This window comes from Spea bombifrons, chromosome 12 (genome assembly GCF_027358695.1).
Source record: "Spea bombifrons isolate aSpeBom1 chromosome 12, aSpeBom1.2.pri, whole genome shotgun sequence".
NCBI lineage: Eukaryota > Metazoa > Chordata > Amphibia > Anura > Pelobatidae > Spea > Spea bombifrons.
Genome location: NC_071098.1, coordinates 33,100,111 through 33,126,508, shown reverse-complemented (window position 1 = coordinate 33,126,508; position 26,398 = coordinate 33,100,111). Strand labels below are relative to the sequence as shown.

General features: G+C 45.6%; 1 protein-coding gene across 1 annotated transcript; it reads right to left on the bottom strand.

Moving 5' to 3' along the window:
* Positions 1-736: 736 nt before the first annotated feature.
* Positions 737-13,521, bottom strand: LOC128470068 (protein-arginine deiminase type-2-like). Its single transcript, XM_053451895.1, has 16 exons — positions 13,406-13,521; positions 8,491-8,674; positions 8,226-8,298; positions 7,362-7,423; positions 6,993-7,110; positions 6,788-6,913; positions 5,492-5,655; positions 4,387-4,490; positions 4,123-4,234; positions 3,916-4,023; positions 2,857-3,008; positions 2,280-2,424; positions 1,742-1,835; positions 1,560-1,636; positions 1,151-1,279; positions 737-1,049 (listed from the first exon to the last, which is right to left on the bottom strand). The coding sequence occupies exons 1-16, from the start codon at positions 13,498-13,500 to the stop codon at positions 813-815; spliced, it is 1,980 nt and encodes a 659-aa protein (XP_053307870.1). The 5' UTR covers positions 13,501-13,521; the 3' UTR covers positions 737-812.
* Between the last annotated feature and the right edge of the window lie 12,877 nt (positions 13,522-26,398).

The following is a 26,398-nucleotide window of genomic DNA, read 5'->3' as shown; positions in this document are numbered from 1 at the left end:
AGTTAGAAGTCAGTGCTCCAGTTAACAGGTTAATGTCTGGTTAATCATTGAGCAGACAGACACAATATCAGTAAAACATTTATATATTTTACTTTTGGGAATGCAGGGATTCCCAGATCTCCATACATTACAAACCATTGTGTTGTACTTGAGACCAGCCTCCTCATGCAGTAAACTGACCCCCCCCCAAAAAAATGTTTGGTAGAGAAGTCATTCATTGACACTTGTACTTATTTTCCGTGTTTTGTTCTCTTTATGTAGAATGTGTACATCCTATGTGACAATGTTACTAACAAGTGTAGTCTTGCTTAACTGGTGTTACGTGTTAAACATCTGTTTAGAAAGTTGTAAATATATATATAGATATATACCACCTAGAATACCGGGGCAGGACCACAAGTACTGCAAGGTGAGCAGCTAGTGTTCGGAGAAACACAGACTGGCAGAGCAGGACATTCGGCTGCCGATCCCGAGCGATAGAAATACCTTGTGTCATACATGAAGCACGCCTTAAATGTTAACATACGTCACGCTATCCTCATATGCCTGCTCGGGGCATCCTTATTATAGGATTCCTTTTATCCATAAGTTACAGAACTTCGTTTTCATTCAGAGCAAAGGAGGGATAATTTAATCGCAGTTGGATGGCAAAACTATATTTCTAAAGTTATCTTGGTCAACGAATTTGGGTTACACTAGCTGTGTCTAAACGTTTAGTAATCAGCAAAGCCAGTCACATCATAAAATATGCTTTATAGGGAAAACCGGGGCTGCAGCAGACAGAGGAGGTGGTTTACAGGGAGAACTGGTCATTATGGCTCTTCCATTTGCCACCATTTGAACGTGGAAGCCTTTCTGCGCACGTTGGTGCCACAGTGCACCTCCCCCAGTTTTTTGTGATACGACACGACGTCGTCGATGAACGTGCATCGTAACTCCAGGGGCTTGAGCAGTGAGATGACATAATCCTCCAGACAGCAGGTTTCCTTAATGATGGGACCGTAAGGCTTGGGGATTCCCAGATCCTTCCCAAGAACAATCATGTTAACCTGAGCAGAGAAACCAGGAGAGTCATGAAAACCACGAGTTCAGTGCAGCAGAAACACCGCCATGTCCAGCACGTCCGAGTCCCAGCTTCACCGGTACTTACCATGTTTGGGAAGAAAGCCAGAGCCTGGCCATTTTTTTCCAGTTTGAAGAGCGCAGGTATATCGATGATGTCCTCTTCTGTGAGTCCCAACTCCTGCTTCAGAATGTCCCGGTTCCAGTCAATGCAGTGCTGGCAAGAGAGGGCTCATCATTAACCCTGACCAACGTTTCATTAACTACGGAGTTCAAGAACCCAGGATGATTTTTTCATGAGCCGTAATAGATGTATTCAGAGATCTCAATACATTATAATATCCCAGCAACGATTTCTGCATCAGCAACATTTTTAGGAACTTTGGCTACTTAGTCCTAAGATCTGTCCAGCTTTACTCTCGCCATATCAATCCCAACTCTGATTCGCAGGGATATTTAGAAGATCCGTTCGCCCTCTTACCTTACGGATCTCTTACCTGTGCATAATTATTCTCCTGCACAATGGCATCCGTCGACAGGATCTTGGTGATGGTCCATCTTTTGGTTTCTAGACCTAGAGAAATGTTTGTCAAAGATAAAGTCATTCTTTAGTTGCAGGTTTGTAAATTAACTATATAAAGGTGAACTTGGGTAGCGAAACTCTTCTGGTTCATCGTACCTTGGAACATTGTGGCGTCCCCGTGACCTTCCTGCTTGTTTTCCTGGAAGACTCGGAAGCAGGTAGCAGGGCTGGCGAGGAGCAAACGGAACCCCTGGAAACATGCGGCGGTATTAAAAGGCAGCATGAAAAACACTTGGCAACGGAGGGAAATAAATGGGGGTCTTGATCAACAATGCCTCTGGCTCACAATATATTCCCCATCTGCAATTTGCCCTACAAATATGACTTTTTTACTGCCTAATACTAAAAATAAGTTTGTCTGTATATAATATACAGATGCATTGTAAATACTTATACCCTATATATTTAAAAAAGTATATTTTGTATTTCGCAGCATGCCTTTCATCACTAGGATACAGGACGTGGACAGGTGCTGTTAGTCATTTCCCCAGCAGGTGGCAGAATGGAACTGGGTATAAACTGGTGGGGCAATTGCAGTTCACGGTGTCTCTCTAGCACTGGAAAAAACCTTCTGCACGTTTAAATGAAAAGGAATAAAAGTGAAACCCCATAAAAGGAATATTTTGAAAACTACCTTTTTATCAGGTGCTGGTATGAAAGTCATGAACTCATCCACGTGTCCCACATACAGCCAATCCGTGTAAAGCTCGATAGGAGACTGAACACGCTGTGCGTACAAAAAGTCTCGGACAACTTTGGTCATCCTCCTTCCAGTCGTGCTGCATGTCAAATGAAAGACAACACAGGGCGTGAGCATCCCACCTGAACATTATAGGCAAAACCTAGAGAGCGATAGCTCTTCACTATCTGTCCTATACGTCTCACTACCCCATCTGGATTACTTAATAAACACCCCTTCTGTTGGAAAGAGGGAGACATCCAAATAGGCTTCAAACAACTAATTAATGGACCATTTGAGTGGTTTGATTAAACCAAAAACCACATGGAATCTATGATAGAGGAGAGTGATTTAAACCACAAAGGGGCAGAGCATGCAAGCGAGAGTCTTTGGAGCCCTGCCTCAGGCTTCCCTCTATACACTGAGCTTTCAGCACAGACTGCGGTCACTTATCTCCCACCCGCTCGGCAAATTGCCACAGGTTCAGTAACAGAGCAGCTTTCATACACGCAGAGCTCCCTCTTATCCTTACGTGGGGAAACTGCTCCCGATCAGTATACGCCCCAGTGGATATTTCTTCCCTGAAACAGTCACGGGGGGACTGACTTCCAAATTCCCAAAGGAGTCAAGACTTGTCACTTCCGAAGAGGCTGCAACTTTCGTCACGTACCCAAAGTCTGGTCCCTGGCGTGAAAAAAAAAACCAGAAATGGTATAGACAAAAAGCCAAATTCCAGGAAAACACAGTTTTGTCAAAACAAAAAAGTAGGACAAATTTGACATCGAAGAATCACAAAAAAGTGAAGATTTGCATTTGTAGAGAAATTAGATATGGGGATTAAAGGCTGAGAAATGGTAACCGTCAGGTTAGCCTTTTACACTATCATTGTGATAAATGTTGCTTGTGTGTACAGGCGTCTGCAAGATAAGAGCAATATTGATAGCAAATTAGATGATAATCAATCACAGAGTGATTACCCGCACATGACGGCAGGTGCTGAGTGGTTGTACTCGTTGTGGGTCTAGCGGCATGGGGCAGCTGCTTCGTTTATAAGGGGATCAGTCAGCAGGTTTGCTACTGTTACATACTCGAAAGAGACATCTTACGTCTCTCAGGATGACATGAAACCGTTTGGTAAGGTCTACTTATTACGATACAATTATAAACGGCTTTTCACTGAAAATACATTTGGATGGAGAGTACGTGGATTGAAACATGAGGTCACATCTGCAGAGAAAGTTCATTGATTTCTTTTCATATAAAAAGATTTAAAAAGTCAGTTTCTCTTATTCTTCCATTCCTGCGATGCTAAAGGCATGGCGATTAATATCAGAATATTATAATAATTATTTTAAAAACTGAAGTGCATCTGAACTGAAATGTCATCAAATAACAAAGATGCCATCTGAAATACAAATGTCTGGCTGCAGTCCCAATCGTTGTTGGTAGAGATAATAGCACCCTACGGTACAGCTGCTGGAATAATTCTGCGTTCTGCGACTGACATGGACATCCTTTGGTCTCTCAAAGCTTTGCACCGTGGTATCCCCAAGTATGATCATTTATTGATAAGACATTGAAGCTCTCCTACCAGAAGCTCCCTGATTGGGAAATCCTTGAGTTCTCCATCTCTCGGTGAATCTAGAACCACAGGAAAGGTCTTGTGCGGAGCTTGGATATACCCAAATTCCATTTCGTCCTGCCAAGAAACCACAGCAGTCATCCCTCCATTAGTATCAGACCCAAAGGGCAAAATCTTGCTCACGCTTTGGGAAAGAACACAGTGGGAAGCACAGACCTGCATCCAGCGATCCCCGCGGTTCACGTACTCAAAGCAGATCTGAATCTTGTACTTTGCTTCGCTCACAAGACTCTTGATTTCTTTAAGGAAAAGGTAATTATCCTTGACACTACGGAGAGAAAATGGGATCAAACAATTACACGTTCCGTTCCTTAAGTCTGCAGAGACATTCTATTGGTTCCTATCAGGCCGTGTAATCAAAAAAAGCTGAAATTTGATAAAATGCACATTTTATAGAAATACAAAGTCTTTCCCTGTTACCTGCAGACATAAACCTCGACGGGTTCCAGAGTATTTGGAGTAATGATGAGGGGGGCGATGCGGAAAGTGACCATGTCTGTAAAGATAGGAGTCTCTGGAATTCCCTGTGTGAAAAAGAAATAAAGAATGTAAAGCTTTGCTGAAAATGTAACACTTTATTATATCACATTCTTGTGTTACTACTAAACAGCCAAGACTGTGTGTGCCCTATAATAAACAGCTCAGATCTGAGGACAAGGAAAGAAAAGTCTTCCACATGACGAGACGTGTCAACTGTATTCCGAATTAAGACATCACATGGGGACATATTAACTTAAGGGAACCGGTAACCCTGCACCCTCTGGTGTAAGCCCCTAGATCTCCTCCTGACACGGTGAAGTTCTGAGGAGCGCACGTCCTGCGCATGTTGGCAGCATCCCCCCAGCTGATAATGTTGTTAGCACTGAGAGACGGCTTTAAAGAGGAATGAAACTAAAGCCATCGACAACCCAGCGGTGTCAAGAGCTGGATACTGTTACCAGAGACAGAACCATCTAAAATTGGAGGCGAGAAAGGAGAGGGGCAGTAACCCAAAATACGAAATAATGGGACAACTACCAAACCAGCTCCAACTCCAAGCGTGCCAAAATGATTGAGCTGTGGCCATCAGACACATGGAATAATGGGACAACTACCAAACCAGCCCCAACTCCAAGCGTGCCAAAATGATTGAGCTGTGGCCATCAGACACATGGAATAATGGGACAACTACCAAACCAGCTCCAACTCTAAGCGTGCCAAAATGATTGAGCTGTGGCCATCAGACACATGGAATAATGGGACAACTACCAAACCAGCTCCAACTCCAAGCGTGCCAAAATGATTGAGCTGTGGCCATCAGACACATGGAATAATGGGACAACTACCAAACCAGCTCCAACTCTAAGCGTGCCAAAATGATTGAGCTGTGGCCATCTTTACATGGAAACAAAACATTTTTATTTCACTTTGACGATGGATCTTCTGCAAGTCTTCTGGAATACATAGATTATTTTGGACTCGACAGTTGCGGAACTCTGTCCACACCAGATGTTCTACCAATAAAAGAGTCCATGATGTTCCTTACCTCCACCATAGTTTCCAGCAAGCTGGCATTGATTGTGACCAGCCCGTTAAACCCAACGTCGGGAAACCGCAGACCTTCTACAAAGAACTCCAGCTCGTTGGTCCCCGTGTACCTAGCCTTAAAAAACAGCTTTCTCCTCCCAAGGACGTGGGTGTACATCTTATCTGGAGCAAGAAGACAAATACAAATCTGTAAGCTGACGGACCTGCTAATAACTTGATCATCATTATAAAAGGAGTCCAAAGTATATATTTCTTCTGCAAAGCCATTCTATAACCTTAAAGAAACTCTATCCCCATCAGCACACAAATGTTATTGTCCTAGATCAATGAGGAGTTCTATTTATCAAAAGGTTAAACTCTCCCATGCACAACTCTCTGCCGGAGGATTGAATATGATTCCAAAGTTCAACATTAGGAACCTGCCAGGCTGCTAATATCCCATTACTGCAGGCTCTGTGATATCTCTAATCTGGCTAATCTACGTTCCTCTCGCTGGGAGGAATACCGTTGCTTGCACCGCTCCCTGTTGTTGTAGTATCCGGTGTCTGTTGGAACATTCATTAATGGAGCAGGGATCTCAAACACAGATCGTGTTCTGAGTTCCCGCATTGGTGTTGATATCACTTCATGGAGTCAGTAGATTTGTCATTGTCAATTTAGCGAGGACCCTCTGCGTGTATTCCTTCCTCCACCTGTCCTAATTTTAATCGTCCAAGAACAAGGACACATTATTATTAACATATAAAAGTGAAAGACAAAGAAATCGGTGCTATCGTGGAAGTAACGGTGGCATTTTGCCGTGCATGACGGGAGCTGATTTAGTGAGGAAGAAGAGTGTTTGAAGTCTGTAAGCGAAGACGCTACTGTCCAGCAGGACACACATCAGCATTATCAATCAGTACTCCGGGACAGGTCTTCACTCAACTCAACCTGACTCCCGGGTCTACGATAATCCGCAGTGACGTCATTACTGACCTCGCTGAGTCTATAAAACCGCTAGACACAGCATGATCACTAAACATTACACCCCTGTCCCAGAGCGAAGACAGCTGGAGACCCAACACAGTCGGGGATTGGGAGGGATTTATGCCTCAAATCTTTGCTGAGAACAAACAGCAGTCAAACACACACACATATATATATATATACACATATATATATACACATACACACATATACATATATATATATATATTGCATAAAGGAGGAAAACTAATGTAAGGAATAAAAGTCACAGCAAGATGAAAAACAAAAAAAGATACAGCCGTTTAGCAATGCCCGGACCATTACTCACTGTGGTAGTGAAAGACCCCTAGGTTCTGGGAGTCGGAGGCAGAGATGTAAAGCAGGAGGTGATACCCCGCAGGGAGCTTCTCTGGGCCACGGGTGCGAAGGACCATGCGTGACATGTCCAGCAGATCTACATTCAAGCAAACACAGATCCAGAACTCAGAACAAATGAATTATACAGCCGGAGTTCGGAGCAGTCTGATAATTACCTGCTTTACTCAGCATAATCTCATCGCCTCCATCCACCGTGCGAGAGAACAGACTGTCCTTGTCACAGTTCACCAGTAAGATGGCGCCTTTACCATCAGGACCCCATGTCCATGAAGCCTAAATGTACATATACAGTATGTCTAAATATTAGACACATGGTCAACACAGCCTACTGGAAGCTTTTCCTGGTACCTACTACCCTCTCTAATTTCAGCCTTTCAAAGTTTGCTCTCTGCCTCATCCCATCCATCTTCACATTTCTCACTTAATCCACTGTTTAACTTTGATAAATCCTTTAATATATATAAATATATGTGAAGGTTTCTCCCCATTTCATTCGCTTCAATTAGTAAATTTCACACATTTACCTTTTGAGGATTATTTTTCTCTACCACACCATCTCGGTCGGCATCCACATCCAGGGAGATTTCTGGGGAAAGAAAACATTAACTTATGACCCACTAGCCAAAGGCTAGAACCTAAGACTGTGCCGTGTTAAACATGTCTGCATAGTGGACTCCCTGCCCTACCGGGTCACATCCCGGATATGACGGACCATTGCTCTGTGGAAGGATTTACTCCAAGTAAGGAGTATTCTTCATAAAGGTAAACATAATAAAATAGATACCCAAAAAGTGGCCAAAAGGCAAGTAATTTTATGGCTTAGGAGACCCCGACACCTAATAATATGTATCAAGACGAGAAGATTAAGGACTTCAGCTCCATGATGCTGCATGCATGGAACAAGTCATGAATCAGGACTTTAAGGAAATTTGTCTACTGCACACATACTTAACAATTTTCCCAGCGATTTTCCTTCAATCAAGCTCCTCTTTTTTTGGCGCCTTCATGTCACACTGACCTTACATAGTACACATTGTGTGACATCTTTATTAGAAATGCAGGGAGGACATGGCAAGGTTCAAGTTTCCAAAACTTGACAGAGGGATACCATTTAAGTCACAGTTCAGCCGAGGCCCCTCTCTGGTGACAGCTGTGAGACGTGGACCTATAGTTCCCATGCCATGAACAGTTACATCAGCGAATATCCATGTGTCTGCATTTAATGTACCCTCTAAATAACTGCACCAACATGATCCTTAACCATTCCATCGCCAGTGGTCTGTGTGCCGTCTGCAAAACCATGCAAAGCTACAATTAATGGCATGGGCTGAAGGATCTATAGTTGCCAGAACTTCCTCACATTACCTAAATCGGGCTTCACCACTTACCAACAGCAGTGAGATATAATCCGGCTTTATCTACAGGCGCGTCCGATCCTTTCCCATAGTAAGCAAACGTGACCTGCAAAATCAGTCCTCGCGTTAATGTCATAAGATGCCACGAACATGAAACAAATCATGTAGATCATGCTACAGAAATGCCCCCAGTCCAGAAGCACGTGTCGAGATATATATTGTCATGGTTTGGCTCCCTACCGCCATTAACCCATCACTAGTCAGTCAAGTGTATTATGGCTGAGTATCACCAACTCACCTTTCCATCATTGGCCTCAGCGCTCGGGGCGCTCATCTGTAGTTCTACCATGGTTTTACTGGACAGAGGCCACAGTTTCTCTCCATTGATGACTTTCTGGTTGGAGATATCACTGTTGAGAATTTCAGCTTCGATGTTCTGTGTGTGGCGCATGCTGAACCACTTGCATTCCACTGGCGCCCCCCTGGAGGTAACAAAACCATTGGTAGGTCAGCCCATCCAACCAACTAACTAACCGCCACCCGTCAATCGACGGTCTGAATTCTACGTTTCATCTGAAGGATGTGAAAAATGGCACTAAACTATTAAAAGTAATGTTTAAGCATAATTATGAATATAATGATTGAAAGAAAAATAACAATGTTTACTTGGAAGGTGACATTGACGGGGTTAACAGAATCGGCCACATGCAAGATGCCTTTACGCATGTTCAAAGTCCTGTGCATAACCCCACGTCCCGCTACTGCTGCTGAAGGCTAAATATGGGTAACCTTATAAAATAAAACACCATTAACTGTCAATCAGGCCGATGCAGGGTTTATTCAGGGCTCTCGTTTAACACTTGTGTAGTCTGAGGGATCAGCCCTGTACTAAAAGGAGTCTTTAAAAGATAAACCCAGTTTTTGGCTCCAGAGAATAGTCCAACAAATGACTTGACATCGGACCCCGATTGGGATAATGGAAATCCTCTTTATGGAGTGTCAAGCAAAACCCTCTTAATAATCTTAATATGACCGCCGGAATTCCGAGCCAGGCACAGTTTACTCAGATCCAGAAAACGGTGAACTCGCTAGAGATTAATTGCTAGAGCTTTTCTCCATAATCCGAGAGCCTCATGGTACCCATCAAAGAACTAATGTGATCCTACTTTGGCTCCGGTTTGTTGTGTCCACCCATAAACACCTAAGTGACTTCACATCCCGTGACATCCAATTACCATAAAAACTCTGCACATCACCCACATTGGGACACCATCTAGTATTGTGGGGAGGAACCGAACCCATCGTGGACTCTGATACAACGAAGGTTACATGGACACAAACTATCTCCTTTCAAGGCTGAAGAGCAGAAGAGGTGCCGTGAACATTAACATTTGATGGACCCATCCCCTCAGGTTACTACGAGGCCGGTCATGCAGAACTTGAACATACAACCTCAGTAAATACTTAATCATGGGATAGAGGTAGAGACACGTATCACTTCTCCATCTCTCATCATCTAGCCATGCAATGGCAACCATGTGCCACATGGCCACAGAAATCTGGCCCTCACCATGTGTCCTGCAGCAAAGCATGGATGTAACCATTAACCTACTTTAAAAGGTCTCCAATCCCAAAACACAAGGAAGGGGTTCCACCTTATCATAAAAGAGGAACCAGAGACCTTGTGTTCTCTTCATGGTTACATTCACACAAAATTATAAACAGTTTATCAGAATAAATACGATCACGACATTCTGCTTACTACTAGAGATTCGCTTTCCTCTCTTAAATACTGGGACAGGAAGAAGGTTTCTAAAATAAAAAACACCAAATGTTTTACCAAGAATACGTGATGCAAGAAAAGGAAATTAGACGTCAGCTTAACCACAAAGCTTGTTTCCCCGGCAAGTTGCTATTATATTATTTATAATATTGGGTTACGTGGAAGCAATTCCTGCGATAAAAACAAAAGGCAGCATGAGAAAAAGTGAAACAATGAAAAAAAGGCAAAAAAACAGTAATTTAAAGTGGAATTATGAAACAAAAAGGATTCAAAGAAGAGGATCCATTTCTAATTTAATGGAAATTTAGGGAAAACACAGACTATCACAATTCTGACCAAACGCCGGACGTCTCTGATGGGGTCGGTTTTACGAGGGCAGTAAACGGATCCCACAAAGAGCTTCCTAGAAAGCGTGGCTGGAGAAGCGGCCGTTAATCATTGCGCTTCTCGGGACAGAGACAAGCTTCGGCCAGTTTAATGGACCCTTGTATCTGGTTCTCTTTACTGATGTGACTTCCGTTGGCGAAATTCTTCAGAAGGAGGTTTTATTTCCAAACATTACAAGGCAGTAACAAACCGGTTACTTTCTGGATAGGATGGGGCTCACGACAGAAGCACTTCACGAGATCCCCAATCTGCACTTGGATGCTCTGCTAATAATCTAAACGGTGATTAACTGAGTTATATTATACAGTTACAGGGTCAGAGTAATATTATACAGTTACAGGGTCAGAGTTATATTATACAGTTACAGGGTCAGAGTTATATTATACAGTTACAGGGTCAGAGTTATATTATACAGTTACAGGGTCAGAGACACCAGAATGTATATTTCTATGCAGTGGTCTGAAATGGCTTCACTGCCTGGATGAAAACCTTCACTCCAATCACGAACAGCCAAAAGCTAGATAATGATGAATTTCTGCAGAGCTATTGAACGCGTTGGACGGAAGACAAGAACCGCCGCCTGGCCGCATCCAAAGGACACACTTAGCTATAAGCCGTACAAATCCTTAGAAGGTTATTCTAATCTATCCATCAGCACCGGGATATCTCCTGACATACAACACTGATACGCTGACAGACATCGCATGTCACGGAGATTACTGAGCCACAGCTGCACACGTCGGGCACCGAGCCGGACACCGAGCCAGACAACGAGCCAGACACCGCAACTCCAGCACCAGGGCTGCCCTGCCGATATCGACCACCTTTATCATTCTATAGAGAAACGATCGTGCTGATAGGGATTGTTAATCCTGCTCGAAATAACACTCGACACAGTAACAGGGATAGAGGAAGATACAAACCCCTCAAACGTAACATATTACATCCCTGTTACGGATATCGATGCATTTAATCACATATGTTCTAGATTTTTTACTTCTTTGGGCGTCCCTCTTCCCTTTTCGTTTCTATGTAGTTTGTTACGTCCATTGTACAGCGCTGCAGAATAGGATGGCACTATATAAATCGATAAATAATATATGTCGGTGTCGGTGTACACAAGAGATGGGGAACGCATTCGTTTACTGCTCTTATTTCCTAAATTAAAAGTTTAGTTACCTTAATGGGACCTTTGGTTGTACCGCGTAGACCTCCACAGGGAGTCAATGTTCACAGAAGTTTACAAGCCAAGCGTGTAGGAACCATGTTGCTCTTTGGCAGTAATTGAGACCTCCGCTGGAGGCCAGCAAGACCTCCACCAGTGGCCCGCAAGGCCTCCATCGGAGGCCTGTGAGCCCATAATGGCTGTAATTACCCGCTCTCTGGGAAGGACAATCCACGCAAGATGGTCCTTTACTACTACAGCATGCCTTTTCACTGATAAACCATGCTGCCGAGCTCCTACCAACACGAGATGGACTCAGAATACGTCATCATGGGCTTTGAAAGCCCTGAACTGTGCAAGAAGTCTATACCATGGAATGAAATGGAGCCAAATGGTTTCCAGGACATTATGGGGATTTTAAACATACGTGACCTTTCCATACACCTCAAACACTGAAACGTTACTCCGCAGATTAATGATGGTGAAGGCACCCAGGGTCGTGAGCGTCTTCCTCCACATATGAGGCTGACATTCCGTTTACATTCCCCTCGATACACATTATGCGTAACGTAAGGGGACCCCAGACCGGGTTATTAGTCCCACATACATACATACATACATACATATATATATATATATATATATATATATATAAACACACAAACACACACACACACACCTTCCAAAGAGGGGCTCTCCATGCCCAGCCCTTGAAAGCCAGAAGTAGACATGGTTTTCTGGGTCGTTGGGGGCACATTGCTTAGTAGAAATTAAGACCTCTGTTAGGACTCTAGGGGCCTGTTTTATGTCTGCGCCAACAGCAGTAACGCAGCACACAGGTCTCACTTTATACAAATGACCCAGAACGTCACCATATTCCCACCCTTCATGATGGCTGAAGTACAGGGGCAATTCTGCCAGAGATCTAAGATGGGGCAGAGGCGTGTAGGGTGGGGGGTATTAAACTGGCACAAGCAGAGGACAGGGATTTAGGGTAAAACACCAGTGATATGGGCTGGGGCTACATGGGATATAGATAGACAGGTGCTACGTATGGGGCGTAAGCAAGGGGTGTAAGCACAGTACTTAAGTAATAATGCTTTCCTGGGCTTGGACCTGGCGAATTAACACAGAACTCCCCCTCTATACCCGGGTCCGTGACTTTACCCCCGGCCTGAGGATTTAAAACATTCTAAACGCCCCTCTGTAATCACCACAGAAAAGTCATGCACGGGTTTCACAGCCGTCCGCTCGATTTAGCCCTGAGTACCCCTAGGACACAAACCACCTGATTATATAGACCGCACGGGGCGATAGCAGTATGTGAAAACTGATTACCTGCCCTTTTCTCCATCCATCGCAGGGTTCCGAACCGCACAGAAATTACTATTGAAACGTTATTGTAACCCTGGTCGTGTAGGTGGCGGGGGCCGCACATTAAGGGGTTAAGGTGCATTTTGGCATCATATTACCCCCATATTCAGTTATATAAATAGAAATGTTTCCGCATAAATCAGAGAAGTTAAACACGACTCACAGGTTAAGTTCTGAAAGCGTTTGGGGATGTGAGTGGACCCGGAGGGTATTTGGTGGATAGTTAATTAGTATGGGGTGCCAGGTGGTGTTGAGTAACCCATGGCTCCCACTTCAAGGGGTATTTACTAAGTGGTGCTTATAATAAATAATAATAATAAAAACCCAGCTCAGACAGGGGCATGAATCCCTCCAGCAAGGCTAGATACTCCTTCCTGGGGCATTAGCACAACGACTCCATTAGCTCTCACACTGATACCACCTTACCTTCCTAGGCTAGGTTCCCCTTCCCTGGGTCATTAGCTCACCCACTGATGCCCCCTCTCCCCTGGGGCAGTATCTCACCCATTGATGTCTATGGAGAGGCAGGTGCCCAGCACACACACTGCCTGCAGCCTCTGCCCCCTGTCCAGGCGCAGGGTCCTCCTGAGCGGCTGCATCCTCTTGTCACCTGCCCCAGGTGTCTGGATAACTGCCCCTGCAGTAGCAGCAGCAAGAATACCCTGAACGGATGCCACGCCCCTTTACTCTCACTGGCTGTTCTGTTTTTCTGTTACTGGAGGTCACGCCCCCTGAAGGCACGCTCTTTAATACTCCACTGGTAATCTCATGTGAGGATAGACTGTTCCTGTATGGGCACACACAGGGTTAATGGGCATAGCCAGGGCACACACAGGGGCAATATACCCATGTTCTGCTATGGCACAGACAGGGTTAATGGACACAGGCCCTGCTATGGCATTCACAGGGTTAATGGGCACAGACACTGTTATGGCACCCACAGGGTTAATGGGCTCAGGCACTGCTATGGCACCCACAGGGTTAATGGGCACAGGCACTGCTATGGCACCCACAGGGTTAACGGGCACAGCCAGAAACACATGGATTGGGCATCCGGTAGGTTTTGCTGCCCACCGCTCCCCCTCTGTAGGAGATAATTATTAATTAAAATGGTTCATGAATGAAAGGGTTAAAACACAGCACAGCTCACTGAGAACTGGCCCCCGGGGCCCCTGTGAGAGAGCAGAGGTCCTCCGTGTCCCCAGTAATCGCAGACCCCCACCAAACAGATTATTAACCCACGGAGCACCCCGTGCCACGGTTTCATGCATTTTCGTGGCAAAACTTATCACAATTTCAGTTTATGCAGAATTTATAGCCTGGTTTTGGGCCCCAGGAGCAGAACGTAAGAGGGCCACACCTGGGCAAATAGCCCTCTGGTCAATTATTAATCTGCCACAATTACCCCTGTTAGCCCCAACTATTAACCCCCTGGACGCCACGAACGGTAAAATAATAATGTGAATGAATGTCTTTGTCTGATTCTGAACACTTTAACCCAAAGACAAAGGGATCGAGTGCAGCCAGGAGACGGCTGCCAGCGCCCGGCCCGTGACAATCACCCAGATTATTCCATCATTCGTGGAACAATGGAGCGTGTGGCAGGCCTGCCAAGCACTGCTGACTCCGCGCGTGGCGACCCCCTCGCATTATAGAGAGATTTACCACTAACAGCCCCCTGTCAGAAGGGGAGAAAACTCCTCGTGATACAAGCCCGGCCAGAACGACTACGCCATCATCCATCCCGAGACACCTGGCTCATGCGCGGGCACCGTCTGTCTTGGAAACCTGCCAAGGGAAAACAAACGGAGTGACACCACCTGTCCAGGGGCAAATAACCGGGGTCAAACAAATAGGGTGACATAGCCTGCCAGGGTGCCAACAGGATAGCAAAAGGTTAAACTAATCTCCCTTTTGCGCTATTTTTTATTGCTTTATATAGCGCCGTCATATTCCACAGCGCTGTACAATGGGTAAACGGGACATAACAGGTAGTGTATACAGTTCTGCGCCCCTTTTATATGTCTTCGTACCTGGTATAGGCTTTGTAGCCGTTGCAGGGTTTGTTTGTTTGTTGGGGTCTGGTTATTATTTCCCGTCAACGCAGTTTGTTTCCCTTTAATGTTTCTTTTTTTCCTTTTTGTTTCTCTGGGGGTTTAAAAACAAATAAGAAACACATAACTAAATAATAAATCTGTTTCCTTACATTTAAAAGGCTCGGCTGGTAGAGTTTAGGGTCCGGGAAGCCCCCCCCCCCGGCGGGGTACACATCTTTCTTTGGAAGACAAGGAATCCTGTATAAGTTAATGGCAAAAGAGCACTGCCCCCTATTGATTAGCCCCTGCGTGTGCTGTACCCCTCTGCCTCCAGTTTCTCATATGGGGATAGGGTTTTTCTGCACCATCTTTTTTCTCCCCAGTGGATGGTTACAGGGTTGGCGGGCTCTGTAGGCTTCTATAGCATTCACATCTCTCCACAGCCCCTGACAGGGGTATTTCACGGGTCCGGAACGCTGGGATTGGAGGATTATAGCGATTACCGAGGAAAGATACGAATTCGTGAGAAAATGCGATACGCTCCGAGACAAAAATCACGTTCACGGCGGCTGAGATATTAACGGATTCCGTGACTGTAACGCGCACCGCGTCTTAATCCGCTATCTGGGCGCAATCCTCTATTTATAAAACGGTGCGTGACCCGCCAAAGAAAATGTAACAACCCATCGGATACACGGCGGCGACGATAAATCCCGATCTACTGAATAGCGAAATAGGAGCACGAAGCCGTTAATCAAATGGTAACGTTACGTGGGGGGACTAACGTGTGCAAACACGGCCCATACCCCCTGAGTGACGCGGCCCATGTGCTGGAGCTTTTCACCTCCTTGGTTTAACGGCGATGAGCGGGACGCGGCGGTCAATGAGACCCTTTACTGACCGCGTCCGGCTTCTTCTCGATGATCAGTCCCGCTAACCAAGTTCTTATTAATGACCACTATTCAGAACATCCACTTAAAACCCTTTCCAGGTGGGCACGGGGGGTACCTGTCCGTAAGGGCATCATTTGGATCCCTGCATTGATGGGAATTTAATAAACTTTAAGCTCCAATAACTGTTCGTTTTAAACGTATATTTTTTACTGTAATTTTACGAGCGAATGTGACATTGAGTGCGGCGCGTGTCCTCTGTGCGAGAGACGCGACGGCCCAGAAATAAACAGAAGGGACTTTCTGGATACCCGGCCGCACCGGGTTCTTATAAAATACCGCAAAGTAATCTCATCCCATCTTGTAACGGGAGGTCTCGGGTGGGTTCAGCTGCCCCGCCATGTGCCGAGGCTCCATATCCACACTTGGGAAGTACCGTTGAGTCTTCTTGGCCCATTTAGCTAAACGTTGCGTTAAGAAAGTAATATTATCCGTTGGTTTTAGAAGCAACACAACTTCCCGTGATCTTATGGGCTTTTAAAGACGTTCTTCCACTCTCTGGTGGGGAAAATACAAGAAAAGGTGCATTCGGCGCCAATAAGTGTAAATCTCTTACATGATACTAGTTTACAAAAAATTCCAAGAGAATTAACATCTGGGATGAGCGGCTGAGAAAATACAAACTCCAAGGTCTCCATGAGGGCCGGTATTAGAGACAGTTGGGTAACACAACTGGCGAGCCATTCATAGAATCTTCAAGGTGGGCTATTAAAGGGTTAATATTCCAAGAGTCCCCAGGTCAGCTCCTGCGGCTTCCTCCATTCATCGCGTTCTAGCTCTTCGCCCTCGGAGAGGAAAGATGAGAGGGAGCAGGTGAGCGCAGCAGCTGACTGGGGCTCTCCGTGGAGGGTAAGGAGCTGACACGGTGCCAGCGCTCCTTGTGCCAAGTCAGTGTGTGGAGCGCTGTGACGGGGGCATCGATGCCGCGTCCGCATATTAAATGTTTGCCCAAGATTTGTACCGAGCGAGGATTTTCGTAAAGCAAGATCCATCACGTTCTCACTGAGCAACCAAATCCCCTCTCTAAAGGTTGGGGAAAGTTTGGGAAAGTCAGCCGCGGGCCAATGTATCTCCGATAAATCTCCTGGAACCGAAACGCGTCTCCGTACCTGATCCTCGGCGTCCAGTGAAAACACGCGGCGTGTCTGGATGGCAGCCTGGGGTGAATAATATGAAAAGCTGCAGCTTCACGAATCTGCCGAAATCTAAAGAATTAAGGAAGCACCTTAATAAAGCCATCGTAACGTCCTGCTCTCGGTTATTCCTCCCCATTATGTCATCGCTCCCCTGTTAAGTTGCTGATCGGGAGGAGGAGGGAGAGAACTTCAGGAGAGTAAATTGATCAGATAATGCTGGCTCTGCCAGAGGCTGCCGCCATGAAGTGAACCTTTACACTGATTGAATAAAACGAATGAATGACGGTAAAGCGTTTACTTTCCTGATAATAACTTTTATTTCCATTCTCCATAATAATTCAATTAATTTAAATGAATCCAGCTAATTACCACAATTGGAGTAAATTTAGAATTTTCTCATCTGTATAATGAAGACATATTTAAGAGATCGGCTTGTTTTATCGCCATTACCTATTGCCGGTGTGAGCGAAGTTCTGTGCATTTCTTCTCCTGTCTGCAGCGCTCTCCTTCCATCTTAAACCGACGAGAGGAAACCCTGGAGCGTGCAAATTAGGAAACACGCAGCGCGGATCTAACAATTACCGCCTCCACCTGGGGATCTGACCAGACGCGGCTGCCAGATCCCCCAAAGTCACGTCCCTAAATCCCTCCGCGGACGTGTGACCAGCCATCATGTCAGCAGACCACGCGCTTTCCTAATTACCAAGTGAAATCTTGGCTACATTGCTGGATACTTTCCAGCCGCGTTCTCCAACCTATCGACACTCATCGGGCTTCGCGTGTTATTATGATTTATTGTTTTATATGGCGCCATCACATTCCGCAGCGCTGTACAAAGGTTCATCCATATAACCGTGAAAAGGGAATTTCTACAATGTGAAAACAAGAAGAAATTCAGGATTTTTCTCCACATAGAAACCGTTATAAAAATAAAGAAAACCCAATATTGTGTTTTATTTGAGTTTAAATGACTGGCGCCCGTTCTACATCTCTTAGAAGTGACATTAGAGGAACGAGTTACTAAATTATCAATTTTCCCGTCAGAATATCAATTACTTGGACATCATTTGGGGATATCTACTTTCTTAACTTCCAGGTCAGATGACTTCCTGCTCTGGAAGCTCAAAGGAAGTGCCAGTATGAGCTTGTGCGAGAGAAAAAGGCTTCCCCCAGCCCAAATATGTATATTAGACTCGCGCATTCGGATCCATGCGAGTGTTAACACATTTTGCTTAATTTGTGGATTTCTATGAATCTCTGAAGACAAGGAGAGGCCAATATATGAATAAATATTTAAAGAGGTCTTAGTATGTGGATGATCAGGGTGAAAAAGACACAGGTCCTCTAAGTGGGATCCACGTGGAGGGTGAATATTTTTAACTTCGAGTTAGATTCTCAGATTCAGCTCTGTGAATACAATGTCTGATACCCAGCATTTGGGGCACATTAATATGCACCTGTATGCCCCGAAGCTGGACAGCTCCCCTAATTTCTGGCTATACCATCATCTGCCCCCCAATATGCCCTGGATAAGGTGCCGCCATTAGTAATGGTGTTAATTAAATAGCACTTGAGTGTCCCTGGAGAGGACCCCTGCAGGTTTTGCAGACAGACTGACGAACGCAACAACTGGCTCGACAATTTTTCGTTTTGGACTCGTCGACCCGGACAAAATGATCCCAGTAAAGTAATAATAGCCCCTCGCTTTATTCCTCTCTTGTAAATCTCTGAGAAGCGTGCTTCACACATGCCGAAGGGTTAATATCAGAGACTGTTTCATAACACAGCCAGTCGTGGTATGGAGGCCATGGGCGGCCAAGAGCAGATTGCTCGTTCCTAGGTTTAGCCTGTCCCCAAAGAGCTTTCGGTGGGATAACAAGGTGCCAAGAAGTTCGGGAAGGCTTCACTTCGAGGATGCATTACAAGGATTGGGTTTCTGTTTTCAAAACCCTGAAACAGCGCATAGCGTCTGAATGTCACTCTCCTGCGGACGCAGCAGAGTCCCCCGACGGGAGAGGGTTAAAAAAAAAAAAACGACAGATAATTTGCCCCATGTGGATCTTGGTGACATCATGGTGATGGGACAGTGGCAATCCTCACTCGGCTGAGAAAGCCATCTCCTATTAACACCACAAATTTACCACCGTGTTTATAGACCGGCCTTCCCCAAGATTATCGCCACACTTAACAGAAGGTTCCGGAGCCGGAAAACATGGTTTAAAACACACGACGGGTTCAGGAAACCCAGGGAATGGTCTGATTGGAGAAGCCGGTACCTTACCAAGTGCACGGAGTGAAAAAGCGTAACACGGAACACGTTACATGCCAAGTTATTGCACATTAAACTTGCTGATATATCATCTATAAATACATAGAACATGGCCTGAAGATCAGACTTTGAGGGGATCCATTTCTACTGACTGATGTCCAATAGACCTCCGTTCTCCATGGAGGAGATCCATGAAATCTGGCGCTCACAGAGGAGAACTACAGTGTTTCTATCAAAGTGCACTTATGGAAAAGATCGAGAAGAGATTTCCCTGCGCGAGAGACCAGATCGCATGTTCTAACGATTTATCAAATTAAATACCCATTAGCAAACTGCGGTTTGGCCATGCAGCTCCATAGCAGTGAACGCGGTGGTAACGGTCGCCAGCTGGCATCCCAAATTCCTGCAACCATAACCACATTACTGGAGATAAGGAGAAAGCCGCTGCCGGTGAGACAGACGGATAGCTGTCGGGTCACGTCTGGGACACTATCCGTGTCATATACCCAGGATGTCTGTACATAGCATCCCTGGAAAGATCAAGGCTTGGAGATGTTAATGAACCTCTAAGTGCAGATGAGTCCACGGCTCGGATATTAATTTGACGACTGACACATTAATGAGGAATCACTTATGTTTCAGTCATCGAGCGTTTGGAAAGGCCCACGAGGTGGATCCGGTGAGCATCTGTCACAGAAGGCTTTCACTAATGGGTCTCGAACAATCAGGGGATAATCTGCCCTCTCGATGAGAAGCATTCCCAATAACGACTTCATCCATCTTGTCCGTTATAATCCACCACTCAACGCTCCGTCTTCCCAGTACAATGTTCTCTAAAAATAACCGGCAGGCTCACCAAAACCCCAACCGCCTCTTTAAGGAAAGTTATTGCATATTGAGTGCGGGGAGATCATGTGAATTTGTTCTGGCCCAGGCATGGCTGGCATTCCACAAACCATCGCCTTTCGGGAGATACGCGATACCCACGGGGTATTTCATGCTGGTGTCATTTGGATGGGATTTAGATTCTGTTGGAGCTGAGTAATTCTAACACGTTATTGCATGAGCCCCTGAAACCTTCTCTCCCAGTATCCATGATGGGGCTTTAGAGTCATCGCTTGAAGGCTAAATTTAGCAGTGCCTGCCGCTGAATATTTTGTCATGATGTTAACCAGCGAACTCTGCTATTGTATCTGGATACATAGACCCGCCACCATTTGTTATAATTACATGGTTCCTGCCAATATCACATGTTACATTGGGTGCATTTTCCCCCAAAATGTTGGAACCTCCTGCTTCTAATTCTGCTGGAATAAAGGACTCTTATCAGTCAGCCAGGAAGACACAAGACACAATGTAATGGCAGATAAGGGCTGTTTGGCCCATCGAGGGCATTAGGAAGCTCAGAATTTTACTTTGAATTGTTTGCACGACAAGGTGTGAATGAGCCACGTGGAGATGGAGAACATGTAGAGGTCGGGGGACAATAACCTTGTTGATACCATGAGGGTTTCCTCCTGCCCCGGGCTACCTGGAGGGAGGGTTAAACATGGAGATCCCAGGATAGCCGGAAAGTCCAAGCGCCCGCACTAAATCTTGCATAGAGCAGTCAGACAATGCGAGCTCATGGTATAAGTTTTGCAGAACATTCCAGGGAGGTTCTTCATAGATACATTCACTCCGTGTAAAGGACACCAGAGGCACTATATCACTGCGCGATTCAGTCATCTGTACAAAGGGGCAGATGGGAAGCCACAATGCCCTTCACCAAGTCACACAGGGGCAAGTATTTATATAGGCAGGGGAATCTCGCTTTGATGTTGGAGGACATTAAATTTGAACAGAATGTTAAATATTGATTGACACAGAACTTATTTTTAAAGTGGACCTACTAGAGACTTCACGTAACTTTCTTACATGACACAAGTGCAATTTTCAAACTCCAGTTACTACGTAACACCTGCAGCGATTGACACGCAGTACAATGCACTGGAACCCATGCAGAACAAAGTCCGATATGCATTTAACAGGAAAATAGGGCTTTAGTTCACCTTAAATTCCTAGGACCAAAATACTTTACAAAGCAGGAATTCACCATTAAGGAGCAGAAGAGACCGGGGCTCCCGCGCTGTTTTAGAACTACAATTCTCGGTGAACTCACAGTTTAGGTAATTAAGGTCCATGTAATTATAATGTTAGGATCTATGGCGCACTGTAATTGCCAGAAGACATTGGGCTCAACCTATTTTGAACCAGACTCTCCTGAAGGCATGCAGAACATCAAAGGGGTGTATATACCAGTATATATAAATACCCCTCTCTGTGCGCGTCTCTTTCTATTTATCCGTTTTCCCGAGTTCACAATAGCCGTATTCACTTGCTGGGACACGCAGTAAACATGGCAGTTATCAGACTAACTAAATATCTGTGCTCCCAGTCACCCAGAAAATGTTTGGGCTCTGAGCCTCACAGGGTATGGGGGCAAGTCTGTGCATGCCCCCCCCCCACATAGATCAACCCCAGACAGATGTCTCTGCAGCACATCCAAGGAACCAATGCTGGGGTAACATGGTGTCTGATGATGTCATCACCTCCCAGTTTGTGCTTTGCCAGTTAATACATCACCAAGAGTGTTCAAGAAACTCTTCTACAGAACCAAGTGGCTGCACCGAGGTCCTATTTTGTTAACTGTGGCCAATAAATCACATTATTTCAGAATGTTGGGTTTAGGCCCCTTTGACACAATAAATTATGAGAATATAACAGATACGGTTGACGATAGTCATGCTCTAAGGCTTCACCAGGTGCAAAGAATGAAGTATTCAAATGTTATATTAAATATAAAATTAATCAGCCACCACTGATAAATCAGAATGAGTCATTAATACCCCTGCCTTAGTTCTGGCCCCCTGTATATCCATAACCCAGCCAATGATCTATGCAGAGTCTGGGAAGCTCTCTGTCGCCGCCTGCTGGACAGATACAGTAAGGCACAGCGAGGGAAAGTTACATTGTCTCATTGACCATAGAGTTACATTGTCTCATTGACCAGAGCGATACATTGTCTCATTGACCGTAGTGATACATTGTCTCATTGACCAGAGTTACATTGTCTCATTGACCAGAGCGATACACTGTCTCATTGGCAATAGAGTTACATTGTCTGATTGACCAGAACGATAGATTGTCTCATTGGCAATAGAGTTACATTGTCTCATTGACCAGAGCGATACATTGTCTCATTGACCAGAGCGATACATTGTCTCATTGGCATTAGTTACATTGTCTCATTGACCAGAGCGTTTCATTGTCTCAAACACCCCTGAATAGATAGACCCGGTCAGCAGTTCTCGGCTCGACACACACCGCAGGACGATGATTCCGTCCCTACATCGGGGTTAATCTCTCGCTTAGCACATAATACTTTACTTATAATCTGAATTACCTCTGGACAGTATTTAAATTCACAAAGTTATTAAAACTTTAATAAAAAGTTCACAAACAGGTTCATCTAGAATAGGCGGCTATCAGTGTGCCCTTATATTAAAGCAATTTCAGCGGATTATACGCAGGTGTCTCACATCTCGCTCACATCCCTGGATGATTATGACCTGTCTCACTGTCCGCCCGGCGTAACCTATACCTGCGCGGGATTATCAGTAACCCACCTGTCCTGCTCAGGTGCATTGGTAGCCAACTCGCATGAACATAAATGTAATGTCACTTACAAATTAAAACAATAAAATAAATGTGTTAGGAATCCATCTGCAAGGGATACTAGATTTGTTACAACCTATTGTACAGCGCCGCCGAATATGATGGCGCTATATAAATCCTTAACCAATAACAATAAGTCACATGTCTCATGACATAGAATATGTTTAAACCAAAATATATATAAAATAATGACAGAGATTGACAAACATAAAGCACAAGCCACTGGCGGCTTTAATAAGTGATTAACGATGATATAAGTGATGAGACTTTCGGGGAATCGGAAAAACAAGAAATAAGGAGAAAAAATGATCTAATGATATAAAACCAGCCCATCCCCCGCCTCGCTAGTAGAGGGCAGCGGCTATTTTATATATATTTCTTTTTATGGAAGATCAAAGCTGATCCTATAAATAATTTCTTGGAAAATCCATGCTTTATTAGCACGTCGGTCTCAGTGCTCTCGGCTCGAGGATCTGGTTGTGGAAGCCGCACCTAGGGCTTTATTAAACGTAAACGTTAACGAAGCGCCAAGAATGCTCCTCCGTGTAATTATTACATCATATAAACGCTTCCTTCCTGCATCAAACATAAACAGCCTCGGTGATACGCGCAGTAAATAAACTAGCGGCGTTTATAGCCCTTTATTTGTGGTTTTAAGCTCTATTTGGGGCCACATTCATGCAAACTTCATAAACTCTTGGGGAGGCTGTTTAAGGCAGCCTGTCCCACGCGTGGTTAAATTGCCGCTAGATTAAAGCTCTCGCTATTGAGTGCATTAATGCACCGGGACCATTGTTCTGGGGAGAGAGGCACTATAACCGCCCGTCCTCTCTTAATCACCTCCTAATGAATGTTCTCGTTATTCTGGTCGGTCGGGACCTGAACCTATTATATTATAAGGCATTACGGGACGGACCGAGGCGAAGACCAAGATCCCGTGAGCTGACAATCTATTAGTGTGACTATTATGACCTTGTTTACCCCTGGGGGTGTCACGAAACCGGGTCCATACGGATGACTGAAAGGACCCAGCGCGCAGATTGCGTGCAGGAGTTACGGTGCAGTAGCGGAGTTGGACAGGGCCTGGTTGCAGGGCGACCACCCTCACCCAGGTGATGAGCACCTAGGGTTGTGCAGCCACATACCAGCGCCCTGACATAGCAGCGGATGTAATCCAAAAGGAAACAGTGATATCCTGCAGGCACCCTGGAGCAGGCATGAAACATATCACTAGCATCACGTGCAGGATGCTGCAGGCTGGGAGTATGGAAGCTAAGCAAAGGATATAGCAGAAACATAACAAGCAAGGGACAGGGAGCACAAGGGGGACATAGCAAGGAGCAGAGAGACCAAGCATGAAACAGAACCAGACAAGACAAATACAGGGCACAACAAAAAACAAGGCAAGGAACAAACATAACTAGACAAGATATACATACTACAGGGCACAACAGGGAACAAGACAGGACACCCCGCTGCCGGGGATACCGGACAGGACACCCCGCTGCCGGGGATACCGGACAGGACACCCTGCTGCCGGGGATACCGGACAGGACACCCCGCTGCCGGGGATACCGGACAGGACACCCCGCTGCCGGGGATACCGGACAGAACACCCCGCTGCCGGGGATACCGGACAGGACACCCCGCTGCCGGGGATACCGGACAGACTGACACACATAAATACAGAAACTAGCCTAGGACTACTTGATAACTATTGGAGATTCCGTCACATCTTATGGCCATAGTATGCTTAGCCCACCACTACGCCAAAGCACTCCAATGACGGTGGGGCCTAACGCTAATCCCTGCTGACAGCGGTACAAAACAAACCAAACATGGACTCCAAACACATAGCACTGAGACATACCTTGGACTGCAGACTGGCAAACAGAACACATGGGTGGGACGCACCTTATAAAGGAAACAGAGCTGGAGCAAAGAGCAGAACTAGAAGCCAGGAATGGAAGATCAGAACCGAGCATACGGAAATCCAGGAATGGATTAAAGCAAAACAGAAAACTGAAGCAAAACAGATATGCAGCTCCGCAGCCTGGGCAGAACGTGACAGGGGGTAATTCAGTTTCCGGCCATCCTAAGAACCTTCTATTTCAGGGGAACTTTGTGTATATTCAGTGGACTGTTAGTAGAACCATTTGGGCTCTTAAAACATACAAAATATATTAAAAGCCTCCGGCGAGGGTCCAACATCTTTACAGCAGGGCAGCACAGGGGGTCACAGCTCCACCAAAGAATGCCCCACATGGGGCGAGAGATTGTGGTTAATGAATTAAATGCAGGAAGGGGTAATTGAGGGCTACGTCCTCAGTAGCTGCAGGTGTAATCAGAAAGAGCTCCTGATACTCGGGGTGTGCCGTACCGGGTACCGGGTACCGAATACCAGGTGGGAGTCATCTGGGTGAAGCCCAACAACAAAAGGCATGAGTCGCCGATCCGATAGCGAGGAGATAAAGTGACTGAGATCACTCGGATCGCATACTGGGAGAGTGACAGTCAGAGTGACAGCGTGGCAGGGTGACAACGTGACAGACGCCTCCCGAGATATCGGCCTTTCCTCTACTAAGAGATTTGTTATTATACGTCATGAATTAATCCTTTGTGAAACGTCTCCCTGTGACCGAGAAACCCAAACACCAGATTGCTGGCTATTTTATGAGTTATATCACCATTTCTAGTCTAGAACTTGCCTCTAACGCTGACATGCAGCCCACGCCGTGTCTCCGTCTCCATACAATGCCAATGCTCCCAGCCCGCGCCGTGCCTCTGTCTCCATACACCTGCCATCGCTAGGTGGGATCAGGGGCTTCAGTAGGGTCCGCGGAGCTGAAATTAGTGGAGGAGGATTCTGGGCTCCCATTTTATGGAATTATTGGTGATTTTCTTGATCATTAGTGTTCGTGACTAATTGGACACCAATCCGACCATCTCCCACCGGACATGGGTCATCTAACTACAAACAGTGAAATCATACTAACCATCTGATGGAGGGGAAACAGCACGATAACCCGATCCCCACCAGAGCCCACGTGGCACCCTGTATGCCTGGGCTACAATCAAGTGTTACGCGTCCTCTGAAAAACCCTATAATCGGGAAATTGGCACTTGAGGGCTGGAGTTGGACAGCCCAGGTCTGAGGTTTTAAAGCTTGGCTGGGGCCAGACTTTATGGACTGAAGGGCCCTTATTAGCCACCAAGTTCTCCATTTGTGTCGGAGAGGTGTAGCATTTGCCCCCTTGCCCTGGAATCCAGCGCCGTGACCCCGTTCCTGGTCTGCGTGGCTCAGTAACAGGTCACCCCACTTCACTCTGCTGTTTCTGGATTTTGACATCCTGCCCCCATACCTGATGCATCGCAGGTCCATCAGTAAT

What these genes read in the sequence shown, in the direction of transcription:
- LOC128470068 (XM_053451895.1), bottom strand. Translation starts at nt 13,500, where the DNA reads ATGCAGCCGCTCAGGAGGACCCTGCGCCTGGACAGGGGGCAGAGGCTG. An exon ending in AGAAAAATAATCCTCAAAAG is followed by an intron (nt 7,111 to 7,361) that starts GTAAATGTGTGA and finishes ATGTACATTTAG; the next exon opens with GCTTCATGGACATGGGGTCC. An exon ending in TGCTGGAAACTATGGTGGAG is followed by an intron (nt 4,491 to 5,491) that starts GTAAGGAACATC and finishes TTTTTCACACAG; the next exon opens with GGAATTCCAGAGACTCCTAT.